Source organism: Leishmania mexicana, chromosome 8, assembly GCF_000234665.1.
Source record: "Leishmania mexicana MHOM/GT/2001/U1103 complete genome, chromosome 8".
Lineage (NCBI taxonomy): Eukaryota > Euglenozoa > Kinetoplastea > Trypanosomatida > Trypanosomatidae > Leishmania > Leishmania mexicana.
In genome coordinates, this window is record NC_018312.1 from 988,506 (window position 1) to 1,006,632 (window position 18,127).

An 18,127-nucleotide genomic window follows, 5' to 3' on the forward strand; every position below is an offset into this window, starting at 1 on the left:
CGGCAGCGCTGGTAGGGACTGTCGGCGGGGACGACAAGGGTAGACGGCCGGCGTGGTGCGATCCCCGCTGTGGCAGACTTCTCTCTCGCTCCTCGCTTGATGCACCCTCGTACTTCAGCAGCCAGATGAAGCTGACCGAACACACCTGCGCTCTGTCTCCTGCCCATCAACCGCCCCTGCTGCCTGGCGGTGCGCCGGCACAGCAGCCCACGAGTGCGGTGCCACGAGAGGACATGAGTGATGCCAGTCGCTCGTGCTACTTCTTAGAGGTGCAAAAAGCGCAGCACGCTCGCGACATTCGGACACCGCTAGTGGACGCCGCACTGACACCCTACGAAGCGAAAAAAGCGCAGCGGAGGGCGTATCATCACCAGCAGGCCGTACTGCGCCACGAGCGAACGATTCCACGTCGGCGCGCCGTCGATCCGTACGTGCATCTCACCGGCGCGCAGGCGGATGTGTGCTTGGTGGTGCCGAACACCTACACAGCAGACCGACTCGTAGAGCGCAACGGCGGACGATGGGTGCTCGACAATCCGCACCGCCAGCAGTTGTACAAAGGTGAGCCGATCATGACGCGCATCATGCATGGCGAGTTCTACAGCGAGGGTGCGGCGCGCCGCGCTGCAGGAGTGCCGCGCCATTACGTTTTGGCCAAAAACCGCCGCGATGTGCGAGTGACGAGTGAGATAAACCGTGCAGAGCGGCAGCGGCGTCAGTCACCCTCGCGCCACTGCGTCTGCTCCAAGTAGTGCCGAAGAACCACGGATGGCTGTGCAGGTTTGAGTGCGCGACACAAGATAGAAATACGCACCTACTAGATTGGTGCCTCCCCACTGCCCTCCGAGGGTATGTGTGTGGCAGGTTACAGCACATTGAAGGATAGAGAAGTAAAAAAGACACGTGGTAAATCACGTATCTTGCTTTTTTTTCTATGGGACGTTTCTCGTCGTTGTGCGCTCCACAACCACCTTTCGCATCTCTTCGTTCCGAGCACCTGCCTGCTTGTGTGACTTCCGTGTCTGTGCTTGCATGTGTTGTGTGGTGTTGTGCACCCTTCCCTTCTCTGCCCCAGATGAGGCGTGCCCGCAACTCATGATCGAAAAGTACGACGCGCAACTGAAGTGCGATGTGCGCCTGTGCGCTCGGCTGAACAGAAGAGCAGCTGGTAAGACGGGGAGAAACTGCGGTGGCACGCTGACGGTGGCGGTGGTGCGGCCCTGGTGATGCCTGGGAGTATCCCGTTGGTACGCCGCTTTCTGTAGTGACGATGGTCGTCAACCGGAAACATACGCACTCATGCGCAGCATTGTCACGCCTGCACAGCCGCCCATGAAGCCTCTTCCCTTCTTACTCTCTAACTGCGCCTCGCTTTTTTTTCCGCTTCCTTTTGTGCGCTGATCTGACCATCGCGGGCACTGCGGCACCAACGCACTCACGCAAGCTCCACACAAGCACCGTCGTGAGGCTCCTCTTTGCACCCACACGCGCACCAGCAGCCATACACCACCACCCCACTCGCTCAACCACACTCGCGGATCGTTTTTCTGCCGCTGCGCACAGGCCGAGAGACGCACACGAGTCAGAACAAGTTCAGCAACACCTGGTCCCTTTCTTTCTTTGCATCCTCCTCCTCCTCTGCCGCTGTGCTCCCCACCCCACCGTGCCCCTGCACATCGGTGAACGCCGTCAGGGCTCTCCCTACTCCTTTTCTCTCACTGCTCCACTTAGCACTCTGGCCGCCTTTCGTCCTACATCTCAGCGAGACGCGTTTCTCTTCTCTTGCCTCGTTGCTCCTTTTTTTTCCTCTGCTGTCATTGTCCATCTCGTCACAGAGCCCGTCCCCCCTCATACACACACACACACACACACACTTGACTATTTTTCCTTTGTGAAGTCTGGCTGCGTTGTCCCTCCCCCCTCTCCCCTCCCCCTCCATCTGGCGTGTGTGTGTGTGTGTCGGCAGAAAATCCACACACGGCCGCTGCTGCTGCTGCTGCTGCTTAGACTGGTGACCTCTTGCCTGCTTTGGCGGTGTGCCGAAAAAAAAAACTGCTCTTGGACACAGCGGTCATTGAGAGGCTCTATTCGTGCGATCCTTCTCGTGCTTTGACTCTCTGCTGCTCGGCCTCCTGCCCCGTTTTTCTCGGTCCGTTGGCTTCTGTTGCCTCCTCCGCCGTGTGCCGCGTGCCAAATCCTCCGAGAAGGTTGTGCGTTGCTTCGCACTGTGCTGACTGCACATTCACGGCTCACACCCGCACCCCGTCTCAACCACATCACACGCGTCCACAATCATGCAGACATGCATCTCTCGCCATCGCATGTCGAAGCTCACACTAGTAGGCACGCATGTGGGCTCGAAAGTGGCCAAGGCTGTGCTGATGTCTGTCGCGGCCGGGAAGCTGACGCCGGAGATCGTGGGTGAGGCGCTCAAGTCTTCCTCGACGATTCGCGGACACGTGCAGCGAGAGGCGGTGCGGCTACTCGTCGTTCGCATCTCCATGGGCGCGCCGCAGCAGCTGCAATGGCTTCTAAGCCTCATCGGCGACTGCGTCGGAAGTCTTTCTGCCACCGATGCGTTGAGCTCTCTGGCGAAGCGGTCCCTCTTCTATCAAGTGACCTCGTTTGGTCTGCACGGCTCTGCCGCCTCGGCAATAACAACGGCCGCGCTACAGATCGGCATGACCACCTGCACCCTTCTCACCAGTAACGCCGCCTTATGGCGTGACCAGGACAGCCGCATGTCGCTTCGGCAATACCGTTACGAGCTGCTCACTACTATGTACACAAGCGTCGGCACCGTTGCCGGCGGCGCAGCAGGAGCGGCGGTGGGATCAATGGTGATGCCAGGTATTGGGACTGCGTTTGGATCTGTGCTCTGCTCCGTTGGCGGAGGCTACGTGCCGGGTTATCTGCGAGACAAAAAAGGCCCGGACGACCGTCGCCGCCAGCAGGCGGTGGCGCTGCGCCGTTTCACCCCACTGCGGATGCACGATACGCAAGACGGCGCCGTGTTCATGTCCATGGAGGAGCTCACCGAGACACCGCCCATCGCTCCAGCATCGGCAGCCGCACAGGCGAGCGACGCGCCAAAGGAGATGCAAGAGGTGCAGGATACCGGTGATACCAGTGCGCGAGATGGTGACGCAGCGAAGGCCACGGAGGTGGATTCGGAAAATGGTGACGCATTCGTAGGCGACGAGCCGGTATGGCTAGACTTTGTCCGCTCCGAGACGCCTGCTACCATCTCGCTGACGGAGTCGTGCACGGACACTAAGGTGAGCATTGAAGGCGAGGACGGCAGCCGAGCGCCGCTCATGCGCAGCTGCCTGCGGTTTAGCCCGTCGCTGGCGGTACTATCCAAGATGGGGAGCATTCCCGGTGATTGTAGCAGTGGGACACAGTCAAGCGGAACCTTATTCCAGGAAGCAGATCCCGTCAGTGCCGACGCTACCATGATCACCTCTCTCTCCTCGGTTCCCTCGTCGTTCTGTGACGCGGTCGACGCAGAAACCGCGGCGACGGCTGCAGAGCGCTTTGAGGGCCGGGCAAAGTACGTGACGGCGTCAACGGCGGAGGAGCTTCAGCAGGAGCTGGAGAAGTGTGGCGGGGACAGCGATGTACTGTTTTTGTTTGCTTAACAGGCGCATGTACAGGCGAGACCGACGCGGCGCGGTGAAGCAACGGGCACCTCGTTGCGCGTACATGGCGAACAGTCATGCCGTGATAGATGTATGTGTATGCTTATGTGTCGTTGATGAGTGCGACGCAGACACGCAAGGCTTGTGACCTTGCATATGCGTCTCTCGTTTTCTCCTGGGAGATTTCGTGCCTTGATTCTGTACCCGAAACGGGCAGTGAGGGAACGGGTGCACACTGCTGGGCGGTGGTGAGTCCAGCGGCTTCTTTGGCACCCACGGGTTCTTGTATCTGCGCGTGTCTCTGTTTATGTACGTGCGTTTCTTCTCGGTTCTCGTCAGGATTGGCGGCACCAGTGCTGTAATATCAGGACACACGCGTTTGGGCCCGTGCACGGTGTGCTTACCTTTCTGCTCTCTCATGTGCGTGACCTCTTTTTTTGCCGTTGAGCTTTGTACCAGCCCGCCACTGTCTCCGTCTGCCTGTATATCTACGAGTGCTCAATGTTCCTGATAGCTGTTTGCGTTGCTCACCGCTGTACGCGCGCGTGTGTGCATGGTGGGGTAATTCGACGCTTTGCGTCTGCTTTGGTTTGGATTCACTCTCTCTCTCCCTTCGCTTTGCTTGTTGTGTGCTGTCTCCCACCACCACGGCTGCCACCAGTGCGCTCTTTTTTTTCAAAGAGCACGGAGGCGAGGACGGAACCGCAGAGAGGTGCATGTGCATCCGTCCACACTCCCGCTCACCTGCGTGTCGTACTTGGGTATAAACCTACGGACACATGCACACCAGAGCGAAACGAGAAGCGGCGTTTTGCGTGTCCGGGCGTGTATGTCGTCTCCTCTGGTGCCGTGCGTGGGTGGGGGGGGGGCAGCGCTTCTGCTCCCTGTCGCTCTTCTTGTGCTGTGTGTCTGTTCGTCCCTTCCATCTTTGGAGGGCGAGGCTATCTCGTGTTTCTTCTTGCGTACCTACACGGCGGCTTCCATTGCCGCTTTTATTTTCGTTGTTGTGTCGTCGTTTGCTGTGTCTGCGTGTCTGCGTTTTCCTCCTCTCCCTCCCTTCTTTCATGTGTTTGGTCTGTAGACTTGCCCCACGCTCATCGCCGCCGCCGCGATCATCACGTTCCTCTCCCTTCTTTATCCTTTCTGCTCCTGCTGCTCCTGTTTCTTTTCGTTTCCAGTGCTCTTTCTTCATCAGCTGCGTTCTCATACATAGTTTTACTGCCAGGTGTGTGTGTGTGTGTGTGTGTGTGTGTGTGTGTGTGTGTGTGTGGATGTGGGGGATCCGACATGGACTGCGGCCCATACTCATGTCTGCGCGAGCGTGTTCGTTTTCGCTGCTCACGTCCGCCATGTGAGCAAGAGCAGGAGGAGAGGGCCAGAGTGACGTGTACTGACACATGCGCACACGCACCTACCCACACAAGCGCCAATGTCATCGCAACATCGCATTAAAAAAGGAAAGAAGATGGGAAACTCCACGCGTCGATCATGTCCTCCTCGGGCCCCCTATTCTCTTCACCGAGCGTGATGCGTTGACTGGGGATCGGGGATGAAGACAGGTGAAGAAGACCGAAGTGAGAGAGGCCTCAAGCAGCGCTTTCAGACGAGTCATCTTTTACGCTTGCACACTCCTCTTCTTACCCTTCCCTCGCCCACCCCTGCCCGTGTGCTTTAATCCACTGCCTGCCTTACTGGCACTGGTGCCCTCCCCTCCTCGACAGTATGTGCGTGTGTGTGCTGAAGTGCTTGTGAAAAGGGGCGATTGCCATCACTGAGAGGGTCCACGTGGAAGGTAGGGGCGAAGAGGAGGAGGGGCAATGCAGTGCTTCGTGCTATCGGTTTGCAACTACCTCGTTGCTCATGCTTTCTCACTCCACATGCTTCCCGATCGTCGCTACACAACGCTGTTTGCTGCGGTGCGCCATGCTTGGCATTACCACATAAGTCTCTCTCCCTTCCTCCTCTCTTCTGGGTCTTTGTTTCACGCCTTCTTCGCACGATTTTTACCCTGCGCCTCGACTCACGCGTGCGCCGCTCTCACATGCGCATGCTGTGGATCTTCGTCGATGCATGACTACACTCACTCACGGTTACGTGTAACATGATGGCACCGGTGCATATATATGCGTCTACGTGTGAACAAATCGCGGTTTCTCTGCCCCCTCCCTCCTCCAACACAACCCACATGCCATGAAATCACGTGCAAGTCCTGAACTTCTTAGTGTGTCTGTCCAGTCGATTCGGAGTTTCTATCGGGAAAAAAGAAGGCGTAGCGCACGTCCGGTGCACCTTCCCGCCGTACACATTGTCAGTCGCAGACGCCCGCACACTCACACACTGCGCTACTTGCTTTCTGTACTCCTCTTGTGCCTCCACAGCGCATCGGAGGAGAGGGGCGTCTGTCTGGGTGTCTCCCTGTTTCTCTCATCATCGCACTCAAGAGAAGCGTAACAGCGGCGTCTTCACTACCGCTTTTGCGCCCCCCCCCAATCCTTTCAGCCCCCGCACTGGGCAGCGTAACCACAAACGGGCACGGACTATCATCCACAGACGATACATTTAGCTTTCTTCTCTCACATCTCTTTTCCGCCCTTTATCTTTGACCTGCTCGGCCGCTGTTGTCTTGCTGCACTCCTCTCCCTCCCCCTCACTCTGCCCCTCTCTCAGTGCGTGTATCTGTGTCGCTGCTGTTGGTGTTGCACCTCTGCCCACGCCATTGTTGCTGCCGTTGACTGCCCTCAAGCATTTCTCTGTGCTCTTTCTCTTCCCCTCTCCCTTCTCCGTTTTCTCCACTCGGACGTGACGACATTCTGCATTGCTTGTGCGCGGCCGATTTCTCTCTTCGACTTTTTGGAGGGGCAGTGGTGTTGGCGGTGGTGGTGTCGTGGGCTATGTGACGCGTGTCTTCGAGTGCTGCCGTCTCCCGTCATCGCTCTTTCCTACGCCGACCCACACACGCACATCTTCTACTTGCCCACGTATCCAGGCAAAGACACAGAATATCGAGCAGCACATCCGCAACGGGGGGTAACGTACCCCTCTCGCTCTCCCACACCGCCCCACCTCGTCGCTGAGAACACCTTTTCGTGAAGCGAGGGTGTGTGCACTGAAGCGAATTTTGAGACCATCAAGAACGACGCAGGTGTACGACACGCGCAGCGGAAATCCCCCCCCCCCACACACAAAAAAAAACAAATACATATATAGACTTGCACATCGAGCGAGGACGAGGGAGTGAGATTGGCGCAACGCGCGTCCAGTTTGCGACGTAACCCATTAGAGGCGGCGGTATCGTTTGAATGCGCTCGCCATCCTCACACTGACATACACCTCCCCCCTCCCCGCATCGCGTCCTTCTGTATGCTTCTTGCTCTGCTGGTTGCCCGTTTTTTCCACTGTGCTTCGTATTTTTTTTTTGCTGCACTCGTCTGCTCGCAGCGCCCCCTGCTACACCGTCCTCTCCTCCTCCTCCTCCCTCCCCACCCCCACCGTATCACTCCCCCTTTGGTTTGCTCCGTGGTGCATGTGCGTGTGCATCCTCGTCATCGCTGCCGTTTCTTTTTCTGCCCCGAAGCGTGTGTTCTGTCTTCACTTCTTTTTTCGTCTTGCCTGGGACCCCTCTCCTCTCTGCGTGCCTGGGTGCGGGTGTGGGTGCTGGGGCTGCTAAAACAGGTAAAGGCTGGTCTCCAGCTACACGCCATCCTCACACAGTGCCCACTCTACCATCTTATCCTTATCCCGTCTGCCTGCTGCACACGCAAGCGTTGTGGAGGAGTAAGGTCTGCAGCCTCGCATCCCCCTCCCCCTCTCTACACGTATTCGCGTGTCTCTAGAATGTGTGTGTTACGTGGCTCCTTTTTTCTTTATGCTTCGCCTCGTTCTTCCCATTGTGACTCCCTCGTAGCCAGCGCGCACGCACACACCCACACACACACACACGCAGGTAGACACAGGACAACGTTCTTGCGCCTCACCTCTGCACGTGCCACCACAACGACCTCTTACCGCAAATTTGTCTGTCTCGGAGAAGTGTGGCCCCTTCTCGCCACACGGGTCAGACTGCTTTAGCATGGCGAGCCCGCCTCTGCGAGCGTCGGACCTGTCCTCGTCCAGCCCGAGCATCACACCGCACCGGGAGCGAATGCGCAACGTGGGGACCCCGCTCAGCATCTCGATCACTCACACTGACCCTAAAAGGGTGCTGACAGCATCCTCCTCACGAGAGGAGGCGTTGGCACGCGATGCCGTGACGAAGTTCGAGCAACAACTAATGCAAAAGGAGGAGCTGTTTGGTCACTCGTGTCGCGAGGCCGAAGGCCGACGTCCCTCAAAAGCTCTAACCCCCAGCGGTGCCGGTGACACAAGCGGCATCGAGGACGGAGGCCGCGCCCGTGGCAAGGAGTATGTGGAAGACAGCGACGACGAAGATTTGTACAACTCTCACGTTGCGCGACGAATCCGCGCCTTTCTCGACAGCATTAAGGAGGAGGACTTTACGTGCAATCCGTCGCCGGTAGACGCGATGGACATGGATGCTAACGGCGAGGGTATAGACGAGGAGGCACTGCACCAGCAGCAGCTAAAACGGGCGACAGTCGATGAGATCCTCAGGATTGCAGCGGAGGCGCAGCGCGAGCTTCTGATTGCCCTTTTCGACGCCATCACGCTGGAGACGGAGTTGACAGAGATGCGCGAGGACGCTGCCGTTCTTGAGCGTGCCGTCAGCCATCGGGAAGAGACCGTTGAGGTGCTGAAGATGCAGCTCAGCATAGCTGATGAGTACAACGAGGAACTGTACAGCGCCAAGAGGGAGGCGCTGCGCAAGCTCAGTGACGCGAAGACAGAGATCGCGCTGCTCAGCCAGCGCAATGCAACGGTGTCGACGCAACTGCAAGAAAAGGAGAAGGAACTGCAGCTGAGTCTTGCGAGGAGTGCGAATCACTCGGCGCGCGTGTCACCCCCGGCGCCGGAGCGCAGGGATGAGGGTACCATCACAACCACGGAGCTGCACTCGGTGTTGATCGCGGCGCCGGCCAGTGCCGGGGTGCCCAACAACGGCAGTCTATCCACTCCGTTCTTCCCGATGCAGCACCGTGAATGTGAGCTAGAGGCGATGCTTCGGAAGCTGCAACTTGTCTGCGATACGCTTCAGTCTACGGAAAATGCGAGGACCGACCTAAATGAGCTGCGGCGGCAGTTGTCGATTGGCGTCAGGGAGTCGCGGTCCGACGCTGCCGCATGCGGCTCTGCAAGCAGTGATGTTGGCATCCCTCAGCCGCGCGGAGAGAGATGCGCCCCCACTGGCCCGCAGCAACGCCTGCTGCGACGTCGGGTTGACGACGTGGCGCACTACACCGACTCTCTCGAGAGCGATATACCGATGCTGTGGACAAAGGCTCGGGCGCAGCCGGCGGAGTCGTCCGGTCTGGCTTCCGCAAGCGCCACCTCACCAGAGGGGCAGGGTGGTCGTGGTGGCTGTGCCGAGCCTGCAGACTCTAACCTAGCGTTTCTTCAGCAGCAGCTCGACCGTGCTCAGGCAGACGCGCGGCGGCTTGAGAGCGAACTGCGCGCAGAGCGTGAAAAGTCGCAGCGACAGAGCGCGGCCGAGAAAAAGCTCTTGGAGAATGTTGCCTACCTCACCCAAAAACTGCGTGCGCGCGAGGCGCTGGATCGCGAGACACGCTTGCAGCGCAGGGCTTCGCTTTACCCTCACCACTTCAGTCCCAGAGACAGTGCTGGTGTGCGACGCGGGGTGGGCACAGCCGCGGGGGACGTTTCTGGCGAAGGCGCCCCGCCGTCGATTGTGAGCCGTGCGAGTCAGGACCCCGATGCTGCCGGTATGGGAACTGCCACGGCGGCTACCCGGAAAAGTCGCGCGAACTCACAAGAGTTGCGCCAGCGTAGAGAGTCCGTCTTTGCGGCGCTGCGCGACGCTAGAAAAGCGAGCGATGAGCGCCGCTCCTCCCACGTAGAGAACACACGTCGCAACTCAGATGGTCAGACGTCCTTCTCCTCTATCCCTCTGACCTCCTCGTCGCGCGACGCAGCGCCAGCAGCGCTGAAGGCGAGCGGCAACACAGTCACGGGCGGCACGAGAGGTACCACACCCACTTTGACTTCGTCGCGCGGCTAGGTGGGTGTAGGCCTCCGCAACTGTCGCATTGCTTGCCGGACTCATCGCACCCCCTTCCGAAGTTCGTTTGGCGCCTCTTGCAGTCGATCTCACCCCCCCCCCTTTCGGCGGGTCTCTAGGCGGCAGTGAGCGTGATCTTGCCACGCGCTGGCCGCAGTCGCCCTCAGGCGTCGTCGGTACGTGAAGAGGGCTTGTGCAGTACAGGAGACGTGTAGCTACTTTGGGAAGAAGACTGACAAGGCGGTCCGCCGGGGGAGCTGTTCCTACGCTCCATTGCCGACCTCTCTTGTCTGTCTTTTCCTTTTCTCTTAGCTGTCGGGTTCCGGTAGTGTCTGCTGGCTGCCCTCCTCGCTGCCTGCCTGTGCACGTGTGTGTGTGTGCCTCTCCTCGCCTTTCACCCTCCGCTTGCTTCGCTGAGCTTTTCTCCTTTTCCGTTGTTTCTCCGATAGTGTCGATCATATGCGCATTTCTGGGCAGGCCGCTGTGTTTCCTTCTACCTCTCCACGACCTCTATTTTTTTCTTCCATCGTTCTCGCACAGTCACGTCCACTGGACGCCGCTCATGCCGATCTGCAGCGCTTGGACTTGTGTGCGTGTTTTCCCCTCACTGGAGATGTTCTCAGCACCTCTCTGCACGTGCACATGTCTCTCTCTCTGTGCAGGAGCATATGCCTGGGGCTCCGTGAGAGTTAGAGAGCGGCCAAGAGCTGAGTGTGCCGCACCGTTTGCGCACCTGCCATTGCGGTGCTGTGCATATTTTCCACTCCCTGGTGTGAACCTCCGTCTCTCCTTGCGTTTTTTTTTACTATGCTGTGCCACCAACACATGCGCACCACCGCCACCATCGTCCTTTTTCCCTCTCTTACCCGTTCCCCTCTCGCCTTCTCGAGGTGAATGCTGTACCATCAAGACGTGGCGTGCACACAGGCGGTGTGTGTGCGTCTATGTCCCCTCCTCGGTAAGCGCGCCACGCTTCTCCCTTCTTTTTTTCCTTCTCGCTCTGCTACAACGCCTCCGGTTGTCCGTCTTTGCGGCCCGCCTTGGTCCCCTCCGTGTCCCACCTCTTCCCTCGCCAATTTCTCATGTGCGTCTCCTGCGTAGTAGCATTAGGGAGGGGGGTTACACTTTGCTCCTCTTCTCTGTGCGTTTCTTCTGGTTTCGCTGTTGACCCGTGGATGCCCTGCGCAGCACTCCGCTTTCTGGCTCGTGTTCGTCTTGAAACCCGCAGGGTGGGGCACTGATGACCGTGTCGGCACGCTCTCTCGGGCGACACCACACACACACACACGCACGCGGTCTGGCAGGAGTGTGCCTCGTGGCGCGATCCGCACCGGTTTGCGCGTGTCCGTCTTCAATGGCGTTTTTTTCTACATCTTTCTCCTCCCCTCTGCCGCCTCCGCACTTGGGCACAAGGATCACTCGCGCCCCCCTCTCTCTCCTTCGCTGCTGCTTCTCGACCAGTGGGCGTAGGATCACCGCTGCTGCTTTCTTCTCGTCGGTCTCCTCCGCTGCCGTTGCGACTATCTTGTAAAGTTCAGGCACAGCTTTGTTTTCTCACGCGCGCGTGTGTGGCCACACGTCCGTTTCTCGTCGTTTGACAATTTTCCCGTCCCCCTTGATGGAGGGGTAGGTGGGAAGGAGGACGCCTCCGTGCGCGGTATCGCAGGACCCAGTGCACCCTCCCGCTCTCTCTGTGGGGAGGCCGGGCAGCCCCTACTCTACCCCGCCTCCTCACCCCTGCCCATGCCGAACCACGTGTGGTGGTGACAGGGCCAGGCACCCACGACACGGTGGGAGGGTGGGGTGGGGGGGGGGGACAGAGCGATGGATCGCTGCTGATGTTGGCGGCCAGGTCCTGCATGGGGTAGCGTCGGAGCGCCACGCGACCGTGAAGCGGTCTGTGCCGCCCACATGATCGGCAGAGTGCCCGCGTGACTCGAGCGTGTGGCCCACCCGGTGGCGACCGGCATACGGGGTGGGTAGAGTTTTGAAGCGCAGGGGCCATGCTCGCCGACGACCGGGTGGGCACATTGCTGTACTGGCGTGTGTCTACGGCTGCTCTGCACTGCGCGATGGGCCCTGGGGCAGGCCAGGGGGAGGAGGGGGAGAGAGAGTCACGCGGAGTGTGGCCCCGTGCTGTGTGGCAGAGAGGGCGGACGCATCGGTGAAGAATACTATCTGTCCGCTCAACGCTTCTCGTTTCTCGTTTTTTTTTCTGTGCAGCAACACCGCTCATGTAATGAATGATGCTGATGGTAGTGTGTGCGTGTGCGTGTGCGCGACTTCCGCTGTATGTTTGATGTCGCCGTGGCCTCCTTGTCCCTCTCGTGGTGGTGGTGGTGTGGGCTGTCCTTTTCGTGGCCTTCCCTTTCCTTCCTCTGGAGTACACGCCGCTGCCGCTGTTGAGACCCCGGTCGCCCCTGCCCCTCTGCCAGCGCGTCCTCCACGCTATCCAAGGACACAGTACGCGAACAGCAGTAACACGGTCCCTTACTCAGTTATGACGCGGACGAGAGAGATCAGAGGAAAGCTGTTCACAATGTGCATGCATGGGCGGCACATAGCTTTGCTCGCGTGGGTGTGCGCACACATACACACACACAAATACAGATATGGCAGCTTCGGTGACGGGCCCTGCCGCAAACTGCATGAAGTCGTCAAGGGCTTCTGTGGTGCCTTTTCCAGTAACTCTTGCGGCTTGTTTGGCTTGGGGCCTCCCCGTTAGGGCGTATTCTGCCACGACTTTTCCCTCTCCTCATCTATGCTGCCTGGTCGCTCGACACGTTTTCCATGACCGCAATGAGGCGCCTGTGCACTCCAGGATCACCACAACATGCGTACGTCATCGACTTGACCCGGCTGTAGCTCATCATCGTCTTGCACGCACACGGTCTCTTCCGTGTCTTGACGCCCTCTTTTCACGCATACGGGGTTGGAGCTGCATGGCTGTTGCTGCTGTGCACACAAAGGTGCTCATCCGAGGAGACCGCTAGATAGGTGTCTCTCTCTCCACGTGTGCTTGTGTGTCCAGATCTGTGCGTACACAGAAACGGGGCGCTTCACCATTTTCGTGAGGTGTCTGCGCACACAGCGCATAGCCGACGAAGGCCGGAGGGGAGGCAGGCAAGCATCACCCCTCTTTCGCATGCTAACATGAGCGGCAGAGTGCCTGTGGTGCACGCGCGCGAGGACATAGGCGGCTGCGTACCATGTCATGTATCTGCTTTGCGGCTCTGCGAAGAGGACGGAGGGGAAGAGGAGAAGGGGTATAACGCGTCGCCGAGCACAGACGCCGCCGTCGAACCTTTCGAGCCTCTTCGCTGCTTCAGTGCTTTCGATGTACTGCGCGGTGTCCTTGCTGCCTGCACGTGTGCGCCAGTCCTCTCTCGCTCGGCAGAAAAAGGTGCTGACTCCCCCTCACTGCTCCCAGGCGCCTTTCTGCCGTCAGCATGGAAGACGGAGCAAAGACGGGAGGCGGTGGTGTCGTTGGTTGACCTTGTTGCAACCGACATTGGCGTTTCGAGCGGACGGCACGGACAAGGCGTACCACCAAAGCATGTGGAGCGCGCCCGGTCGCGCCTCAGTGTGGATGCACTGCTCTTGCACCTCACGGCAGAGGGGCCAAGGCTGCGGGCAGCCCTGCGGCGCCGTTGTCGTCAACCCCTGCCGATGCCTCCGCGCGATGACACGACAACCCACTCAGAGCCAAAGGCGTGTGATGAGGCGCAGGCCGCTTCTGAAGAGGATGAAGCCTTCGCAGTTCTCATCCGCTGCGCGGCCAGCGTTGCACTGGCCAACCGCATCCTAGGGAGCAGTGTGGGGAAGGACAGGAAAGAGGTACAGACACCTGCTAGCCGTGTGCTACAGACATGCACGGCTCTCTCTCTTCTCCGCTCCAACTCGTTTTTCCACCAGCCGCTGCAAGCAGGGGCTGGCCACACGGCTGCCTCTCGATCCGCTATCGCAGCAGCTGATGCATCGGCTTACTGGTGCTCGACCGGCTGCATGGGCCTTGATCAGGCACTGGGTGGTGGAGGCTTCCGCAGTGGATGGGTCACCGAGGTGTACGGCGAGGCTGGGGCAGGCAAGACGCAGCTGGGGCTTCAGTGCCTCCTGCAGCAAGCTGCCACGGATGTTTGCCAGGCGGCCGTAGCACTGGCGCTAGTCAACAACGCAGACCTCACGTCCCTTGCTCACAAGGTGACGGCAGCGGGCATGTGCGGCTCCAACAACCCTGCTGTGAAGTGCATGGAAGTGTTTGACCGCGATGTTGTCGAGGCGGCGCGGTGTGCTGTGGTGTACCTGGTTTCCGAGGACGTGCCCACCTCCCGGCTGGGGCCGCTGGCCGCCGCAGCTGTAGGGCGGGCTGTTCGCGCTGTGCGGCTTCACCCACTCGTGAATCAGCTGCCGTCGTGTGTTGTGAAGACAGTGTGGGGCTGCGTTGAGCGCACATGCACAGTGTCGGTGGTGTTGTCCCGTCTGCAGATTCGCCACGTCGCATCAGTGGCGGAGGTGCTGCGGCTGCTAGAGCCTCTCCCGCATCTGCAGCTTTCCCAGGCCCCAGGGATTACCTCTCCCACCAACGCTATCCCCAATAGGGCCCAGAGACCGCGCAGCAGCAACTTGGTTGAGGCCGTGCGTCTACTGGCCGGCTCTCACGGCCGTGCCATGGTGGTGCTGGACTCCGCCGCGGCTGCAGTGGTGGCGGGGCAGTGGGACATGCAAGGTGTGGCGCAGACCGACGCGACCGTGGCAGCCCTCAGTTTGCGGCTCCGGCAAGCTGCCATGGCGCACAACTGGTGCATCGTCGTGACGAACCAGGTGCGCGCGATCCCAACGACTGCCCGTCAACGTCAGTGCGCGCTGGCACCGATCAAACGTGCTCGCTCGCCCACGACCTCCTCTACGGAATCGGCATCCTCAGCGGCTCGCACTGTCGTACCCGCACTTGGCTTCTCCTGGGCCTCCGCGCCACACTGTCGCGTGTTTTTGCGCAAGTCTCTTTCTCACGGTGTGCGTCAGCTTGTGCTGCGCCACGCTCCCTCGCATCCGCCCGCGCAGGCGAGCTACTTGATTACAGAGCACGGCATCGAAGACGCATGAAGGAGGAAGCGGGGAGACGGCGGGTGCGTGGCACTCAGGGGTGCGGAAAGAGTCGGGAGAAAAATGTGCCTGCGCTTCACATGAGTCCTCTCTCTCGGCGAATGCAAGGGCGCGCACGTGTGCCTGTGCTCTGTCCTCCTCTCACGCTGCTATGTGCTCCTCTTGCTTGCGGTCTTCTGTTTGTGGTGAGCTTTTGACCGCTATGGCATTCTTGCCACATCATCCCGCACCTGTTCTCCGCCATGGGCGCGTATGCGTGCGTGGGCGCACGTGTGTGGTTGGCGATCAACGACGAGGGGAAAAAAAAATTCATAACCGCCTGAGAGAGAGGGCGGGGGGGGGGTCACATATGGGGTTCGAGGAAGTATGCGGCGCCGCTCCCATTCGCTGCCTTCTCGTCCTTTCTCTGCACTCCTGGTTCTTCATGTGTGCCGCTGGAAACGAAAGCCGAAGCGCATGGCTTGGAGTCGCATACCCTGCAGGGCGACACCGAGACGACTCTTGGCGCGCTCTGACTCACCCTCTCCTCTTTCTGTGGTGTGAGTGCCTGTGCCCTGGGAATATGAGGGAGGGGGGAGGGGGCGAGGTCCTCGCTCCAGGTTATCACCTCACATTTTCTTTGTGCGCATGGCCTGCATCCCCCCCTCTCATCACTCTTTCTATGCGTACGTGTCCATGCATGTCCGCTGATCTCCTCGCTCCGCGTCTCCTTACCAGCCGCACCTGACTTCGCGAAACAACCCACAAAACTAACCGCCGAACTGCGATTCAACCGACACCCGCCCACCACCACCGCTGTCGCTGCCGTCGTAGAGGTGCTACCCAGCTATTCATCGTTCTTGGTTTTACACGTGCATCCGCTCTGCCGCAGCCATCGCACTGCCTTCCCTCCATCCCTTACCGCGTGCTGCTCCAGTACGGGGTGCTTCGCTGATTCGCTTGGCCACGTTCTCAGCTCCGTCGCTGCGTCTGCATGTGTTTCTCGCTTTGCTAGCATGGCGTCTCCACGCAAGGTTGATGTGTTTGTGGCGCGGGCCTACTCGCGCAAGGGCGTGCAGTCGGGGCTGTTCTTCTGGACTGTTTTGGCCCTCGTCCTCGCGGGCACGTTTGTCGTCTCAAAAATTCCGTTAGGCCTTTACACACCTACAGTTGGTTTCCAGCAGAGCAAGCACCGCGAGCCCCCGAAGCAGATTATCCCGCCCGCGCCCTCCACCCCAGCCGGCCGTGGCATCATGCGTGCGCACAGCCAACGCATTATCGCTATCGGGGACCTTCACGGCGACATTGACCGACTCCGCAGCACCCTGCGCGCTGCGAACGTGCTGGAGAAGGGCGTGGACGCCTGGCGCAAGGGGTGCACCGATGTCGTGGTGCAGCTAGGCAACGTTGTGGGCTACGGTCCAGATGCTCCGGAGATGCTGCAGCTACTGTCGGGGCTCAAGGTGCAAGCTCGCGCCTCTGGTGGACGCCTCATCACGTTGAGCGGTAACCAGGAGCTGCTCACTCTTTCCGGAGTCTTGGAATACGTGCATCCGCGGTTGCTGAACTTGTCCGCCGGCCATGTCGGCTTACGCTACCTGTACGGCCCTGGCGGACGCTACGGGCGCATGATGGCCGAAGAAAACTTGGCCGTGGTGATCGTCTCGGACATCGTGTTTGTGCATGGCGGGCTGACCGCCGCGTACGCCCGCCGCGGTGTTGATCAGCTCAACGCCGAATGGTATGAGGGGGCTTCCTTTATGAACCTGACAAGGCACCCCTTTCACAACGAGGCGAGTCCGTTGTGGGACCGCAGCGTCGTGCGGGCGGCTATGGCCGGCAATTGCGGCCCTCTTTCTGCCGGCATTGCGGCGCTCAAGGCAAAGGAAAACAGGGAAATCAATCTCATGGTGGTGGGCCACACGTCCATGCCGGACGGGAAGGTGGGCACCTGGTGCGCCGGCAAGCTCATGACCATCGATGTCGCCATGAGCCGCTACGTCGAGAAAGGCGGCTACGAGGCGTTTGTGAGCTTCCTACCGATGCTGAAAAAGGTAAAACGGAAGAAGGTCTTCCGAAGCACGGCAGAGCGCGTCGAAACGCACTACCCACTTGGCTCCGGCGTCCGCGCGGGACCTCTTACTCCGACAGAGGCCTAACGGTCATGTCCCCTTCATCCTGCTCGGCGTGGGCGCACAGGAAAGGCTATGGACGCCGGTGTCTGTATATATCTATATGTCTATATCTCTACCTGTGTTTGTGTATATATATATACATGTGTGTGTGCTGTTGTCCGCGACGGACAGCCGTGCGAGCTTAGAGCCTATCGCCACGGTCGAAAACGCAACCGGAACGTGAATCGGGTAAATCGGATCACGCATGATGTGGATGTCATGAAGGAGGACGACGATGCCCGGGTCAGGGGCAAGGTATAGGATGGTGCGCGCGCGTGGAGCCACATAGGTGCGCAAGTGAAGGGAGCTGAAGCTTTCACACCCTTCACGGCCCGTCCCGCCCTTCTCTTTGCATGTTTATGCAGGCCACACACGCGCGGGCGCAGTGGCGCAGCCTTGTCGACCTCCAAACACAGTGGCCCCTCGAACACTTTGCAGACACGAAGCACTACGTGACTGGAGCATCCTGTTTGTCCGACAGCGGTACTTGACGAGTCGAGTTTTGAAACTGCGCGGGGGAGGGGACAGCAGTGCGCATGACCGGCGAGGAGGACCTTAAGCGCCACATGGAATAGCTCGTCCGCACCAGGAGCACACCACTCATCCCCGGGGCTGGCGAAGCCTGCCCCAGTCTACGACGGCACACATGTTTGTCATCGGGAAAGAAATGGCCCAGGTCAAGACGAATGTGGAAGGTGCCGCAAGGCGCTTGCCACCACCGGAGCCCGCCGCGAGGATAGCAACGACAGCCAACGCGGAACTTCGGGGACCGCAATGAAGGGCAACGTCAGCGGCAACGGCAGCCTCAACGACCCCGAAAGATTCATGTCGCATGAGGGCGGGGGCAGGGGTTAACATGCCGACCGGAGCGGAATGCTCTAACACCGAGGCAGGTACGCAGAGCTGAGAGGGTCTGCAAGAAAGAAAGACCGTGCTTCAAAAGCGGACCGCCCAGATGAAACGGGAGCCGTCAGGTAGCGACATGCACTTGAGGCAGGCGTTCAACACGGACCTGGATGCGATCCTTCAGCGGTGCCCCTCACAGGGGACAGTGCGGGTGTTGCGACACCGTACCGTACGGGGGGGGGCAAGGCGCG

The 18,127-nt window shown here is 59.7% G+C and overlaps 5 protein-coding genes across 5 annotated transcripts; all 5 read left to right on the plus strand.

Annotated features, from left to right (window-relative positions):
* Positions 1-2: 2 nt before the first annotated feature.
* On the plus strand, positions 3-752 carry LMXM_08_29_0480 (uncharacterized protein; the record flags this gene model as incomplete). Its single annotated transcript, XM_003872466.1, has 1 exon — positions 3-752. A coding segment is annotated over one exon (750 nt), but the record flags the coding sequence as incomplete, so codon positions are not given.
* Positions 753-2,294: 1,542 nt separating this feature from the next.
* LMXM_08_29_0470 (conserved hypothetical protein) lies at positions 2,295-3,641 on the plus strand (the record flags this gene model as incomplete). The annotated part of the gene is made up of 1 exon (XM_003872467.1): positions 2,295-3,641. The coding sequence occupies one exon, from the start codon at positions 2,295-2,297 to the stop codon at positions 3,639-3,641; it is 1,347 nt and encodes a 448-aa protein (XP_003872516.1).
* A 4,069-nt stretch (positions 3,642-7,710) lies between these two features.
* On the plus strand, positions 7,711-9,774 carry LMXM_08_29_0460 (conserved hypothetical protein; the record flags this gene model as incomplete). Its single annotated transcript, XM_003872468.1, has 1 exon — positions 7,711-9,774. One exon carries the CDS (start codon positions 7,711-7,713, stop codon positions 9,772-9,774), a length of 2,064 nt encoding a protein of 687 aa, XP_003872517.1.
* Positions 9,775-12,927: 3,153 nt separating this feature from the next.
* Positions 12,928-14,877, plus strand: LMXM_08_29_0450 (conserved hypothetical protein; the record flags this gene model as incomplete). Its single annotated transcript, XM_003872469.1, has 1 exon — positions 12,928-14,877. One exon carries the CDS (start codon positions 12,928-12,930, stop codon positions 14,875-14,877), a length of 1,950 nt encoding a protein of 649 aa, XP_003872518.1.
* A 995-nt stretch (positions 14,878-15,872) lies between these two features.
* LMXM_08_29_0440 (conserved hypothetical protein) lies at positions 15,873-17,015 on the plus strand (the record flags this gene model as incomplete). The annotated part of the gene is made up of 1 exon (XM_003872470.1): positions 15,873-17,015. The coding sequence occupies one exon, from the start codon at positions 15,873-15,875 to the stop codon at positions 17,013-17,015; it is 1,143 nt and encodes a 380-aa protein (XP_003872519.1).
* Between the last annotated feature and the right edge of the window lie 1,112 nt (positions 17,016-18,127).